The sequence below is a fragment of the Coregonus lavaretus genome, assembly GCF_964263955.1.
Source record: "Coregonus lavaretus genome assembly, chromosome: 30".
In the NCBI taxonomy this organism is placed as follows: Eukaryota; Metazoa; Chordata; class Actinopteri; order Salmoniformes; family Salmonidae; genus Coregonus; species Coregonus lavaretus.
The window spans coordinates 19,849,442-19,865,729 of record NC_140017.1 but is presented as its reverse complement, the minus strand read 5'-3'; the positions used below and the strand labels follow the sequence as shown (position 1 = coordinate 19,865,729).

At 44.4% G+C, this 16,288-nt stretch overlaps 1 protein-coding gene across 1 annotated transcript in view; it reads left to right on the top strand.

Moving 5' to 3' along the window:
• The window catches only part of LOC311106151 (neurobeachin-like), a gene marked incomplete at both ends in the record, with an annotated part of 290,049 nt that overhangs the window by 239,711 nt on the left and 34,050 nt on the right, over positions 1 to 16,288 (top strand). Inside the window, 3 exons of the mRNA XM_084148480.1 lie at positions 5,824 to 5,964; positions 7,468 to 7,587; positions 11,919 to 12,071. Of these exons, the coding sequence (XP_084004606.1) occupies positions 5,824 to 5,964; positions 7,468 to 7,587; positions 11,919 to 12,071 (414 nt within the window). The remainder of the gene's footprint in view (positions 1 to 5,823; positions 5,965 to 7,467; positions 7,588 to 11,918; positions 12,072 to 16,288) is intronic.

The window sequence follows — 16,288 nt, the reverse complement described above, 5'->3', positions numbered from 1 at the left end:
GGGATAGGCAGGGAGGGAAGCAGAGGGAAAAGCAGGGAGGGAAGCAGAGGGACAGGCAGGGAGGGAAGCAGAGGGACAAGCAGGGAGGGAAGCAGAGGGACAAGCAGGGTGGCAGGTATGCAGGGAGGGAAGGAGGGAAAAGCAGGAAGGGGGGAAGGAGGGTCTGGAAATGAGAGAGGTTGAACTCACGATGAAAACAAGAAATAACCACAATTAAAGCACCCTGGTAGATATGTGAACTAATAATGTCAGTGAATACACTTCCCTCCTAACATATGTCTATAAGGTAGTCTCCTGGTTCATACCAGTTTCACCCAGCCAGTCTATAAAGTCATTGTGTGAATATTTCTACTCAGCACTGTTGGAAATAAAAAAAGACAACATTTGGTTTGAGTTGTTCAGGTAGGTAGTACAGTGGCTGATCCAGTGTTCACTCTGGCAGCAGGTCTACAGTAAGACACACACACATACCTTTCCTGTGTCTTCCTGCTGTCGTTTCTGCTCATGTCACCCTGTGGCGGATTCAGTCTGTACACAGCCAGGTGGGCCGTGTGTGTGTGTGTGCGAGAGAGAGAGAGCCCGAGCCCTCTGGCCTGGGGAGACAGTTATGTATTGTAATGTATTTCAGTGACATCCTCCCATGCTGTTTACAGGCTGAGCTGCCTTCATTACCTTGAGTTCACAGGCCTCTGTCTCCTGACGGTTGTCCTTGGAACCCTAGGGCTCTCACACACACACACACACACACACCTCCAACCCCAGGGCTCCTACTTCCAGAGGTACCAGCTAGCGAAGGACTGAACTGGAATGAAGGGGCTTGAGTTCTCAAACATATAAACAGATTAGACAAAGAGCAGGGGAGAGAGGAAATAGGGAGGAACTCAGAGAGAGAGAGTGAGAGAGACTGTAAGTCTTCTGAACAGAGTCATGTAAAACCACCAAACAGTTTGTGCGTCCCAAATGGCACCCTATTTCCTTTATAGTGCTCTACTTTTGACCAAGCCCTATAGGTAGTGCAGTATGTAGGGAATACGGTTCCATTTGGGAAGCAGCCATCCAGTGATATTTTGTCCTCTGACTGAGCTGCTCACGCCATGGGGTCACGTGACTACCAATCAGGAAGTGGGTGCCAGTACCAGCAGGCTAAATGTCCTAAAGCTCCTGGATGATACGCCACTTAATCCTCTCACACACCTGCTTTAACGCGCTACACACACCTACACACACCTGCAATTTACCTGCTGATCAGCCAGCCAGTCATCCATGTTAAATCCAACTGAACAGAGTGTTCTCTGCCTCAGGGCCACAGTGGAGCATTCCTACTGTCAGATCACAGGCCTGTTGAGCACACAGACACACACACACATACACAACCATACACACACACCCTCCATGTCAGCAGTACAGTGGTGTGGTGGAGCGGTTCATTAGGTTTTAATGATTATTTCCTGCTGACTGACAGGTGGCTGATGGGAAAGGGAAGCTCATCTCCTCATAGCTGTTAGTTGATGGAGTGGAAACACTGATAATCCTATATGAAGGCATACTGAGCGTGCTCTGCTTAACAATCTAGAGGTTTATCACGGCTGTTGTTCTACCTGCTTTTGTGTGTCTCTGATAGGAGGTGATGTGATGTGACTCTGTCAAAACTTCTCTCAGGGAGAAACAGCCAAAGCTGTGAAATGACAGCAGACATATGTACCCGATCTACTTTACCTCATAGGTACTGTTATGAAACGGAGAGTGAGTGGAATTTGTTCATGCTGGTCTTCGGACCCGCAACCTTATGAACCAGAGCCCTTCACGTTTTTGATGGCTCCAAGGAAGCTAGCTCCCTTGGAAGAGTCGATATATTTACATTTTAGTTATTTAGCGGATACTCTTATCTGAGTGAAAATGCATTTTCAGACTTTTTTGTACTGGTCCCCCGTGGGAATCGTACCCACAACTCTGGCATTGCAAGCGCCATGCTCTACCAACTGAGCCACACGGGACTATAATGTGCACATATGTGTGCATATATATATATATATGATATATGTGTTTATGAACGCAGGGTTGCTACTCTATACTACTCCCTCCTTTCACTTGCGTTCGCAGGGTCGCGACACTACTATGCTGTGTTTACCATTGTGACGTTACATTCATTTGCCTTCTCTGCTTAGTAGCAAATCCTATTCATGTTTTTAAAAGAGTTAACAAAAGTTTTAGCTGAAAAGTGTATTGTTTATGTCATAGCGAAGGTTAGCAATGTAGCTAGCTAGCTAGCTGCGCAGCCAAACTCTCATTGACAACTCTGGAGATTTAGTGGTGCTAGTCGTGCATATCACCCTTTACTGTGTCAATGTTTTATAGACTGCTACCGAACTTCAGAAAACCTATACCATGAGAGAAACCACTCATACGGAGAACTCTGAAGAACTAGATTGTAGCTGTTCAAGGTGTTTCTTCTGACAAGCCCAGAGAAAAAACAAGTGTGACTCTTCCTGCACTGTACCATGATGTCATTTCCTTTGAAATATAAAATTCAGTATGTGTGTCTCCTCGGGAGTTAGCCTAGATATTACCACACGAACCGCATAACTTTCTCTTTCTCTGTGTTTCACACACTCGGATGCACACACACACACACACACACACACACATGTACAAACACACAAACACACACACACGCTCCTCTTGGATCCTCCACTTTGGGGTCTCTACTCTCTGCAGTCAGAGAATGATCCTAATTACATATGGTGAGTGGTTTATCTAGTGTAGCATGTGACAGCCCTATAATCCAGCAGCTAGGTTTGATCATGTCTTGTTTGGTGGTGCAGGAAGGTATCACTCGGTCAGGTGTTATTTATGGGAGTGAACTCAGAAAGAGCTAAATGCAGAGCTGTCTAAAGCACTTGTTTTTATTGTTTCCTTATCATGTCCTGTATTTACATAATCACCTGAGAATAGGTAGCTGGTGATTACTTTGTGTTAAAGGAACGGTAGAGGAAAAGGTTTGTTGTCACTATTCTACCCAACTAACCAGCCACGGAAGGGGTTCCCATATGGCACCATATTCCCTATATACTGTAGTGCACAACTTTTGACCAGGGCCTTATATCCCCATCTCCCACCCAATATCTATTTTAGCACATTAGCTTGCTAACATTAGTATCCAACATTAGCATCGATGGTTCCATCAATTAACCTTAAGTAACTTAGTTGCTAGTAGAATCAACACACTTAACATTCCTGGTTGCTTTAAAGTCAATGAAATACCACGTTGTAGCAAAGTTAGCTAGGTAGCTAGCTGTCGCACATCAACAACAGAGAAGGTCAGAGTATAGCCAGAAATGGATGTTGTTTTGTTTGCGTGAACTAGCCAAATGTTTTTGTTACCCAAATGGACCCTGGTCAAAAGTAGCATATTATATAGGGAATAGGGTGCCAGTGCTGCATGCATGTGAAAGACTTAGAGCTTTAGAAGGTCCTTATGTCCACTTAAGACCCAACACTATCTACCATGTTAACAGCTTTTTAATATCTTACTAATGAGCTAGTTTAGCAGGCTAAAGCCGCAATATATTTTTATAGGCTAAGAGCTGTCTGTGAGGGTGGACAAGACACACCATAACCAACGTTAGCCGTGCGCAGTAGATCACCTTCTGTGTGTGTCGACGAATGGTGACAATTCAACATGTAGAATAGTCTAGAAATGAACAGAAAGTGCCAGCCGATGTTCTGTGGTCAGAGGCGATATGACTTCTATCTGCTGCTTTTAACTGTTTGTCGGTGTGGTTTTGTCCTTAAGATAGGACATCCATCCTGCTGCTGGGTTTAGTGGAAATATTCATATTGACAGTCTCTCTGTATTTGGGGTTCTTGGCTAGCTATGAGATCACGTTAGCTGTGAGACCATGTTTGCTATGAGACCATGTTAGCTATGTATATTTACATTACATTTAACATTTTAGTCATTTAGCAGACGCTCTTATCCAGATGATATCCACATGAATATTATTATTATTATTTTTTAATTTTTTCATACTGGCCCCCCGTGGGAATCGAACCCACAACCTTGGCGTTGTAAATGCCATGCTCTACCAACTGAGCTACATCCCTGCCAGCCATTCCCTCCCCTACCCTGGACGATGCTGGGCCAATTGTTATCCATGAGACCACCTTAGCTGTGAGACCATGTTAGCTATGAGACCATGTTAGCTGTGAGACCATCTTAGCTATGAGACCACGTTAGCTGTGAAACCATGTTAGCTGTGAGACCATGTTAGCTATGAGACCATGTTAGCTGTGAAACCATGTTAGCTATGAGACCATGTTAGCTTTGAGGCCATGTTAGCTGTGAGACATGTTAGTTGGTTGTCAGACCCAGGTTGACACCCATTCTGTCCTATTAGCTGTATGTGCTGTCCAGCTGCAGCTATGATTGGGCTAAGCTGACTGAGACCAGCCTGGTTACTCCTGGACGTTTAACAGCCTGTCTGACTTCCTGTAGCCCACAGCCCAATCACAGCCAGCCCCAGACATCACATGACAGCCTATTATCACCCCGTAAATCTCAGCAGATCTCAATAAACTTCTCTTTCATTCTATCTCATCGCGCTAACATCGATGTGGACGGTCATTACGTTGGAGAGAAAAGAAAGGAACGTAAAAGGAAACCAGACGTGACCAGTTGGTTTAGAGTGAGAGAGTTGAGCGCTAGTCAAACATTCCTAATAATGCCATGTGTTCTGAGCCACATAGAGGGCGATATGGGCTGTGGGAACATAATGAAGATGACGAGACAGTCTGGCTGTATCTCATATGGAAGCCTATGCACTATATATCGAGGGCCCTCTGGTTAAAACTAGTGCACTATATAGGGAATAGAATGTCATTTGGTAAGCAGCTTTTTGTGTTGTAACACTCTCATAACTCTAGCCATGGGAATACTGGAGTAACGGCACAGTCTTAATGATTTGATATTAAAGTGATTTTATTTTTAGTCGTTGGTCTCTCCACTAGCTGCAGCTCTGTCTGAATCAAGGGCTTTGTTGCGGTAGATTTCCCATGATTCCTGTGGTCAATCCGAGACATGGCCGCCACACACACACACACACCCTCCCCCCCTGACTCAATAGCACTGAGTGTATTAATATTGACTGCCAATATACCTCCAAAGCCTGCCTGTTGGCCAGGGTGATTGAAAAGGCAGAGAAAGCAATTTATCCTCCAGTAAATTTATTTTAATGGGCTAATTAGATTGTCTTAAAAACATATGAGAAAGCAAAGGCTTGGGACCCAGAGTGAGTCTCAGTGTCATAATATTGGCGTAGGGCCCGTCCCAAATGGCATCCTATTACCCACATAGTGCAGTACTATTGAACAGAGCCCTTTGGGCCATGGTCAAATGTAGTGCACTATATTGGGAATGGGTTGCTATTTGGGACCCAGAATGAGTCTCTGCGTAATACACAGAGGCTGGGACCCAGAGTGTAATATTGACTTGGCCTCTGTTCCTGAGTTATGGTGGAAGAATGAAACACGCTATCAAAGGCCAACATTTGGGTTGTAAAGTCATATATTTCTTGTTTTATCCATTGACTAGCTACGTAATTACTGTAATATCAATAGCAGGCCTTACTAAACTCCTGGAGGGCTATGGCCTTTTATTTTTTTTCAATGACGGCGGGCCACATTTAAATTGTCTCATTTGGCCTGGGGGCCGTGTGTTTGACAACCCTTATCTAGGAGCTGTCTCTCTGCTAAGTCTAAAAGGTCAGTTATATACTGAACATCATATACTCTATCTACTGTATGTAACTTCTGTTTGTCCCTCAGCCAATCGGAGCGTTGAACCCGAAGCGTGCAGCGTTCTATGCAGAGCGCTACGAGACGTGGGAAGAGGACCAGACCCCCCCGTATCACTACAACACCCACTACTCCACCGCTAAGTCCACCCTGCTCTGGCTGCTCAGGATAGTATGTACTCTATACCCCATCCACCCAATACCCTATTCCCTGTACCCTATACCCAGCAAAGGGGTGGTTGATAAAACATATATAGGTCCATCATCATTTCTACATACTTTCTATCTGATTGTAGACGTTCAAGTGTAGACAGACACTTTTTTTTATTTTTTTTATCCAAAATAACATTTTCTTAATGGCAGCTAGAACAGTAAATTAGTTAAATAGTGAGTCACACAGTCCACACAGTTGAAAGCACATTGATACCACCTAGTGTTTAATAAATACCAGCGGAATCTAAATTGTGAGATATAGGGTTACCCCTCCTGGGGTTTGGCCAGATCTGATATGTTAGGCAGCTCGTTAATTGGAGAAAGCTTGATGGGGAGTTAGTAGCACTCCCCCCCCCCAACCCCTTTGCCTGCCACTCTCTGCCTCCTCTCCCCCTCGTTAGCAGAGGGGCTGTTGAATTAGAAGAGTTCCTCTGACAGCACTTACACCGCTCCTCACTACACACACCGCTCCTCTCCTCCATCTCTCCTCCTCTCCTCACTACACACACCGCTCCTCTCCTCCATCTCTCCTCCTCTCCTCACTACACACACCGCTCCTCTCCTCCATCTCTCCTCCTCTCCTCACTACACACACCGCTCCTCTCCTCCATCTCTCCTCCTCTCCTCACTACACACACCGCTCCTCTCCTCCATCTCTCCTCCTCTCCTCCCTACATCCATCCATCAGAACACTGTCTCAATCTCAGACTGGGAACACCACATACAGCATCAGCCAATTAGCACCGTCCGCTCCCGGCGACCAGGAAGCACAGTAATTAATACTCCCTAAGGCATTGTGGGTAATGTACAGAAGGGGAGGACAGACAGACAGACAGACAGACAGATAGTCTGGCACAGGAACATCACATACACAGAAACACACCATAGATGCGGTAAAGAGGTCAATGGAACTCAACCCAAACAATGGAAATGCCATGGATGCGGTGGGAGAAAGATCACAAATCTCCTCATTGCCCCCCAGCAAAATGATCCTTAATTTAGGCTATTGATTATATGTGTATTGTGTACTTCTAAATGTTATGCAGTGAAAACAAAATCTGACTTTAGTAATCACATTGTGGGCCTGTTACAATACATCAATCATGACGGATTTGACGAATATCCACTTTGTTAGAACAGATTTGTTGAATGTGTACCAATTCGGTGTCCTTCTTCTATCCCCCACTGTCTGATTTCTATTGACCTCTTTACCGCAACTATGATTCCAATAAGAGACATTCTCATTGTCCCTTCTCTCTGTTACAACCAGTAGAATTCAGCCATTAGCTCCCCTTAGGGGACAAGAAATGATTCATTCTGAGCACACAATAGAAAATCTAGTTCACTGAAAGTATTGTTTGGTATGGTGGTGTTATCTGTGTTGTGATGTTTGTGTTTGTTTGTGTGTGTCCATGAAACATCCTTTGCTCAACGTAAAATGTGTGTGTGTTTTCTCTTGCAGGAGCCTTTCACCACGTTCTTCCTGAATGCTAACAACAACAAGTTTGACCATGCAGACCGGACCTTCTCAGCCATCACCCGCTCCTGGAGGCACTGCCAGAGAGACACCTCAGATGTCAAGGTGTGTGTCTTTCTGTCGGTGTGTGTAGGTGTGTGCGTGCGTGCGCGTCCATGAAACAAACTCTGCTCAATGTAAAATACTCTGTATCTGTATCTACAGTGGGTCTGATGCGTTCTCTGTTCATCGGTATTCAACCCAGAAGGAAACGTCACAATAAAATATATACCATGAATTATAAATAACACTATGCTCAAACTGTGAGGAACAGAGACATGGTACACAGTGAATAACTAAAGCACTTACAAACACATACTTGATTTACCTCTAATATATATTTAAAAACAAAGGAGTGCTGTACTGTATGTGAACAAAGGCTGAAGACAAAGAAAGAAAGAAATCCTCTCCTTCCTTCCTCAGAGATGGAGGAGCATTCAGAGTGTGTGTCCCAAATGGCTCCCTATGGGGCCTTGGTCAAAAGTAGTGCACTATATAGAGAATAGGGTGCCATTTGGGACGCAGACAGTGAAACGCTGAACCACCACCACTCAGCGGGAGCAGCTCTGACCTCAAAGTGTCAGATATTTCTAGAACACCCCGCATCGGGTTAGTGTTGCCCCAGGCAATTAATAAAGCATTAATGACAAAAGCTATTTAAAATGTAGTGTTTTATGTCCGGACAGGGCTTTTCCTGGGCTCAGCTTGGGGAGGAGGGGGAGAGAGCAGCACACCAGCTAACATGCCCTGTTAACAAATACATGCTACTTTAAACTACTTGTATGTCTGTCTGTCTGTTGAAACACACGGAACATGGCTGCTGGTCTATCAGCACGAAGGAGAGAGCGAGAGAGACAAGATATTACAACAGCAGCTGTGTTTCATTATGTATTAGTAACAGGAATTATTCTGCTAAATTATTTCACCTACACACACAGTTCTACCTACACACACACAGTTCTACCTACACACACACAGTTTTACCTACACACACACAGTTCTACCTACACACTCACAGTTCTACCTACATAGACACAGTTCTACCTACACACACACAGTTCTACCTACATACACACAGTTCTACCATACACACAGTTCTACCTACACACACACAGTTCTACCTACACACACACAGTTCTACCTACATACACACAGTTCTACCTACACACACACAGTTCTACCTACATACACACAGTTCTACCTACACACACACAGTTCTACCTACACACACACAGTTCTACCTACACACACACAGTTCTACCTACACACACACAGTTCTACCTACACACACACAGTTCTACCTACACACACACAGTTCTACCTACACACACACAGTTCTACCTACATACAGTGCATTTGGAAAGTATTCAGACCCCTTGACTTTCTACATTTTGTTATGTTACAGCCTTATTCTAAAATGAATTAAATTATAGTTTTTCCTCATCAATCTACACACAATACCACATATTGACTAAGCGAAAACTTTTTTGGGGGAATTTTTTTCAAATGTATTAAAAATAAAAAACAGATACCTTATTTACATAAGTATTCAGACCCTGAGCTCAGGTGCATCCTGTTTCCATTGATCATCCTTGAGATGTTTCTACAACTTGATTGAGTCCACCTGTGGTAAATTCAATTGATTGGACATGATTTGGAAAGGCACACACCTGTCTATATAAGGTCCCACAGTTGACAGTGCATGTCAGAACAAAAAGCAAGCCATGAGGTCGAAGGAATTGCCCGTAGAGCTCCGAGACAGGGTTGTGTTGAGGCACAGATCTAGGGAAGGGTAACAAAACATTTCTGCAGCATTGAAGGTCCCCAAGAACCCAGTGGCCTCCATCATTCTTAAATGAAAGACGTTTGGAACCACCAATACTCTTCCTAGAGCTGGCCACCCAGCCAAACTGAGCAAGCGGGTGAGAAGGGCCTTGGTCAGTGACCAAGAACCCGATGGTCACTCTGACAGAGCTCCAGAGTTCCTCTGTGGGGATGGGAGAACCTTCCAGAAGGACAACCATCTCTGCAGCACGCCACCAATCAGGCCTTTACGGTAGAGTGGCCAGACGAAAGCCACTACTCAGTAACAGGCACATGACAGCCCGCTTGGAGTTTGCCAAAAGGCACCTAAAGGACTCAGACCATGAGAAAAAATATTCTCTGGTCTGATGAAACCAAGATTTGACCTGAATGCCAAACGTCACGTCTGGAGGAAACCTGGCACCATCCCTAAGGTGAAGCATGTTGGTGGCAGCATCATGCTGTGGGGATGTTTTTCAGCGGCAGGGACTGGGAGACTATCTAATATAGCTAATGCTATGGAGGCTGTTTGCTATCTATGGAGGCTGTTTGCTATCTATGGAGCCTGTTATCTATCTATTGAGGCTGTTAGCTATCTATGGAGCCTGTTAGTTATCTATGGAGGCTGTTAGCGATCTATGGAGGCTGTTAGCGATCCATGGAGCCTGTTAGCTATCTATGGACACTGTTAGCTAACAGGCTCCATAGATAGTTATCTATGGAGCCTGTTAGCTATCTATGGAGGCTGTGTGATTGACTTGTTCAGCCCATTAACAGGCTGTGGCTGTATAAATGGCTGCCAGGGGAGCTGGGCTCGAAAATGGAGCTGGCATCTTTAACGGCTTGGTGCTGAGTTTTGACAGGGAAGTTTAGACAGACAGACAGACAGACACAGAGAGAGAGAGAGAGAGAGAGAGGTAAAGAGATAAAGAGAGAGAGAGAGAGAGAGTCAGTCAGTCAGTCAGTCCAGTGTTGTGCTCAGTCAGACGGTGAAATGTGACCAACAGCAGACTCCAGTGTTTTATTGGGGTGTTTCCTGTCATGCTACCTTCCTCTCTAAACCCTGATTTACCGTCCTAAAGCCCTGCCTGTTACCCTCCTGTAGTTATCCTCCCATAGGCAACAGGCCTGGTCAAACTCCCATAGGCCTGGTAAAAACCAAAAGCATCACAGAACATGACAAACACTGCTTTCATAAAACACCCCTCATACTACCACTGAACAAGCTAGGAGGCCAAGCACATTTTAGACACACAGACACAGTCGCTGACAAACACCAAGTCACTGACCCGCACACACACACGTACGCACACACACACGTACACACCTGACACACACACAAACACATGCACCTCCTGACACACACAGGCCTAGACAGACAGCGTTTAAATGGTTTTAAATGGTTTTCTAATGAGGGCTCTGACAGAGGGAGGAGGGAGGCACCACATTCCTGTTGTGCACATGGTCCAATATACAGAGGCATCTGTCAGAGAAAGAGGGGAGGGGAGGAGGCACTGCAGCTGAAATGAATGAGTAGCCAAGTGTATTGATAGGCCTGCATTTATATTATTAGCGGCTTGTCTATTTTAATGTAGAGGAATATTTAACTTTCTCTGGTCATAGGAACAACAACATGAATTTGTGCATGAGGCAGAAATAATGCAGACTTCTTGAGTTTCGCCATCAGGTGGAAGAGTGTCCCCTCTCTCTGCCCAGCCTCAACGGAGGAAGGGAGAGAGCAGGGACTGTGAGAGGCTGACCCTCTGCTGCTCTCTCCCTCCCTCCGTTGAGACTGACCATCAGTTGCAGGTATCATTAGTCTGGTAAAATAAAAAAGCAAATTATTTAAATGTATGCTCAGCTGTGCCTCGCAAGGAATGTAACACCTGATCTGTTTTTTTATTTAGCATGAGTTTTGAAATATAATATAGTCTGAGAAGAACAATACTGGCAGGCCAATATGATGTGATAATGGATTAGGCCTACTGCACAAACCTCATCCTTACAGAAGTGTTTTTATAAGACATAGCCTTACATTTTTTAAGTCATGTTTTTAAAAAATATAAGAGCGGTAGATCTTGGCTTGCATTTTGACTCAGAAAGTGATCTTGACTCAGAAAAGGTTGGTGACCACTGGGCTAAAGGGTGTCTCCAGGGTCAGCTAGTTGTTTATTCTCTCTGAAGTGGGAATCACACCAGGGAGGATCATGGGAGTGTGTTTCTTCCTCTCTGTACCGAGGTCCTGACCCCATCACCACAGCCCTGCACTGACACACACACACACCACTGAAATAACTGTTACAGCACCTCTCAACACCCATTGCCTGCTGTTTATTTGGCTTGTATTACCTTTCCCCCTGAAGTCACACACACGTACACAGTCCATTTACTCTCCTTACATCTCCCCTCCCCTTCTCCCCTTGTTGAGCCCAGTTCTACCACCAGCCATGTGTAATAACATGTGTAATAATGTGGTATAATAACGTGTATGATGGCCTACAAATAACATGTGTAATAATGTGGTATAATAACATGTGTATGATGGCCTATAAATAACATGTGTATAATAATGTGGTAATGCCTGTCTCCAACAGGAGTTGATTCCAGAGTTCTACTACCTGCCAGAGATGTTTGGTAACAGTAATGGTTACCACCTGGGTCAGAGGGAGGACGGCAGCATGGTGTGTGATGTGGAGCTGCCTCCCTGGGCCAACAAGCCTGAGGACTTTGTTAGGATCAACCGGATGGTGAGGAACTAAACACCTCACCTCCTCTCCTTATCTCCCACCCTCTGCTCTCTTCCTCTACCTAACCCACTCCTCCCACCCTCTCCTCCTCTCCTCTCCTGCTTTGTCACCCTTGTCTCCTCCTCCGTCCTCTCATTTTGTACCACCCTCTCCTTTCCTCTTCAATCATCCCCTCCTCCTTTCCTGCCCCCCACATCTCTCCTCCTTCTCATCTCCTCCTCCCTCTTCCCTCTCCCCCTCTCCTCCCCCTCACTCTGTGTGTCTGTGTGAGTTACTCATGCAGCGTCTGATAAAGTGCACTGCTCGATACTAACACAATCTGCAGCTGACCCCAGTGATGTCACTAAAGGACGGGCCAGTAAGTGTCCCCTATAATGTTACCTAATGCCGGACTCATCAATCATCATTTAGCTGTGCGTGCGTGTGTGTGTGGCTGTGTGCTGTGTGTGTGTGTGTTATCCCAGGACAACCTAGTACTCCCTGCAGGCCCTTTGAGCAACACACACACACACAGAGAGAGACAGAACGTGAGCGCCCTCTACACCCTCTGCCAGCCTCTCAACCAGTCCTGCCTGGAGGCACACAGTCTTTCACTTCTCATCACAATTCAAACCCACACATACAAACACACGCACACACACACACACACACACACACACACACACACACACACACACACACACACACACACACACACACACACACACACACACACACACTCACAATCACACACCATTACATCCCTGTACACATACTGCAGTGTGCAAGTAGATCCTCATGCCTATACACACCAAGACATGGTTATAGATATGACATTATGGGGGGGGTTTACATTTCTACAATGTTATTAAGGGGTGGGTGTATTGGGGTAGGAACACACTTGACCTTTTCAGCAGGAATGACAGAGCTGGGGGGAAGGAGGCAAGGGTGGTGGTGGGGAGGAGTGGTGGTGGTTAGTGGGGAGCAGAGGTGACCTTTCACTAAGCTCAGCTCTACTCTACTCCCCTCCTCTCTCCCTCTGCTCTCCACCTCTCCTCTACTGCCTGGTCAGCTACATCTACATCAGCCCAGCACACAGGGAGGAGGAGGGAGGTGGAGGGGGGGACACACAGGAGGAGGGAGGTGGATGGGCAGACCGGGGGGGCAAAGTGTTCTTATCCTCTTATGTTGTAGACATTAGTATACATGCGGAATCCATGGATGGATAGCTAGAGAATCATCATCTTTACTCTCCATCTCTGTCCTCAGTCATCCTGCTCTCAGATCTCATTATAGCGTTCTTCATTTTCTGCTTACCTCTTACTTTACCTTTTCTTTTCTTTTCTTTTTCTCTCTCTCTCTCTCTCTCTCTCTCTCTCTCTCTCTCTCTCTCTCTCTCTCTCTCTCTCTCTCTCTCTCTCTCTCTCTCTCTCTCTCTCTCTCTCTCTCTCTCTCTCTCTCTCTCTCTCTCCGTCCCACCCACCCTCCCTCCACCCCTCCTCCCTCCAGTTCCCATCTTTGCATGTGCCAGATTCAATCGTGGTGACATGCCCCGTGGCTAGTTCAGCTCCCTCTGTGTTCAGCTCCCTCTGTGTTCATCTCTGTCTGTGTGCTCTAGCTAGCTCCACTCTGTTGGTAGAGGCTTTCTTGTGCTGTGGGAGGGAGAGTGTAAAGTCATGCAGCATGTCTCTATACATATCAGCTGATAGAGTTGTAGTGTGTGGCCACTGGGTCGACAATAATAATAATAATAATAACGTAAGCACTGTAAGTCCACCATAGTGATGTAACACAACAGTAACACTGTCTACCATAGTGATGTAACACAACAGTAACACTGTCTACCATAGTGATGTAACACAACAGTAACACTGTCTACCATAGTGATGTAACACAACAGTAACACTGTCTACCATAGTGATGTAACACAACAGTAACACTGTCTACCATAGTGATGTAACACTGTCTACCATAGTAATGTAACACAACAGTAACACTGTCTACCACAGTGATGTAACACAACAGTAACACTGTCTACCATAGTGATGTAACACTGTCTACCATAGTAATGTAACACAACAATAACACTGTCTACCATAGTGATGTAACACAACAGTAACACTGTCTACCATAGTGATGTAACACAACAGAAACACTGTCTATCATAGTGATGTAACACAACAGCATCACTGTCTACCATAGTGATGTAACACAACAGTAACACGGTCTACCATAGTGATGTAACACTGTCTACCATAGTGATGTAACACATCAGTAACACTGTCTACCACAGTGATGTAACACAACAGTAACACTGTCTACCATAGTGATGTAACACTGTCTACCATAGTAATGTAACACAACAGTAGCACTGTCTACCATAGTGATGTAACACAACAGTAGCACTGTCTACCATAGTGATGTAACACAACAGTAACACTGTCTGCCATAGTGATGTAACACAACAGTAACACTTTCTACCATAGTGATGTAACACTGTCTACCATAGTGACGTAACACTGTCTACCATAGTGATGTAACACAACAGTAACACTGTCTACCATAGTAATGTAACACAACAGTAACACTGTCTACCATAGTGATGTAACACTGTCTACCATAGTAATGTAACACAACAGTAACACTGTCTACCATAGTGATGTAATACAACAGTAACACTGTCTACCATAGTGATGTAACACTGTCTACCGTAGTGAAGTAATACAACAGTAACACTGTCTACCATAGTGATGTAACACTGTCTACCATAGTGAGGTAATACAACAGTAAAATTGTCTACCATAGTGATGTAACACAACAGCAACACTCTCTACCAGAGTGATGTAACACAACAGTAACACAGTCTACCATAGTGATGTAACACAACAGTAACACTGTCTACCATAGTGATGTAACACAACCGTAACACTGTCTACCAGGCTATAAGGTGAATGCACCAATTTGTATGTCGCTCTGGATAAGAGCGTCTGCTAAATGACGTAAATGTAAATAATGATGTAACACAACAGTAAGACTGTCTACCATAGTAATGTAACACAACAGTAACACTGTCTACCATAGTGATGTAATACAACAGTAACACTGTCTACCATAGTGATGTAACACTGTCTACCATAGTGATGTAACACTGTCTACCGTAGTGATGTAATACAACAGTAACACTGTCTACCATAGTGATATAACAGTGTCTACCATAGAGATGTAACACAACAGTAACACTGTCTACCATAGTGATGTAACACTGTCTACCATAGTGAAGTAAAACACAACAGTAACACTGTCTACCATAGTGATGTAACACAACAGTAAGACTGTCTACCATAGTGATGTAACACAACAGTAACACTGTCTACCATAGTGATGTAAAACAACAGTAACACTGTCTACCATAGTGATGTAACACTGTCTACCGTAGTGATGTAATACTGTCTACCGTAGTGATGTAATACTATAGTAACACTGTCTATCAAAATGATGTAACACAACTATAATACAGTCTACCATAGAGATGTAACACAACAGTAACACTGTCTACCATAGTAATGTAACACAACAGTAACACTGTCTACCATAGTGATGTAACACTGTCTACTATAGTGAAGTAAAACACAGCAGTAACACTGTCTACCATAGTGATGTAACACAGTCTACCATAGTAATGTAACACAACAGTAAAACTCTACCATAGTAATGTAACACAACAGTAACACTGTCTACCATAGTAATGTAACACAACAGTAACATTGTCTACCATAGTGATGTAACACTGTCTACCATAGTGAAGTAAAACACAACAGTAACACTGTCTACCATAGTGATGTAACACTGTCTAACCTAGTGATGTAATACTATAGTAACACTGTCTACCATAGTGATGTAACACAACTGTAACACAGTCTACCATAGTGGTGTAACACAACAGTAACACAGTCTACCATAGTGGTGTAACACAACAGTAACACTGTCTACCATAGTGATGTAACACAACAGTAGCAATGTGTACCATAGTGATGTAACACTGTCTACCATAGTGATGTAACACAAAATTAACACTGTCTACCATAGTGATGTAACACAACAGTAATACTGTCTACCATAGTGATGTAACACAACAGTAACACTGTCTACCATAGTGATGTAACACAACAGTAGCAATGTGTACCATAGTGATGTAACACTGTCTACCATAGTGATATAACACAACAGTAACACTGCCT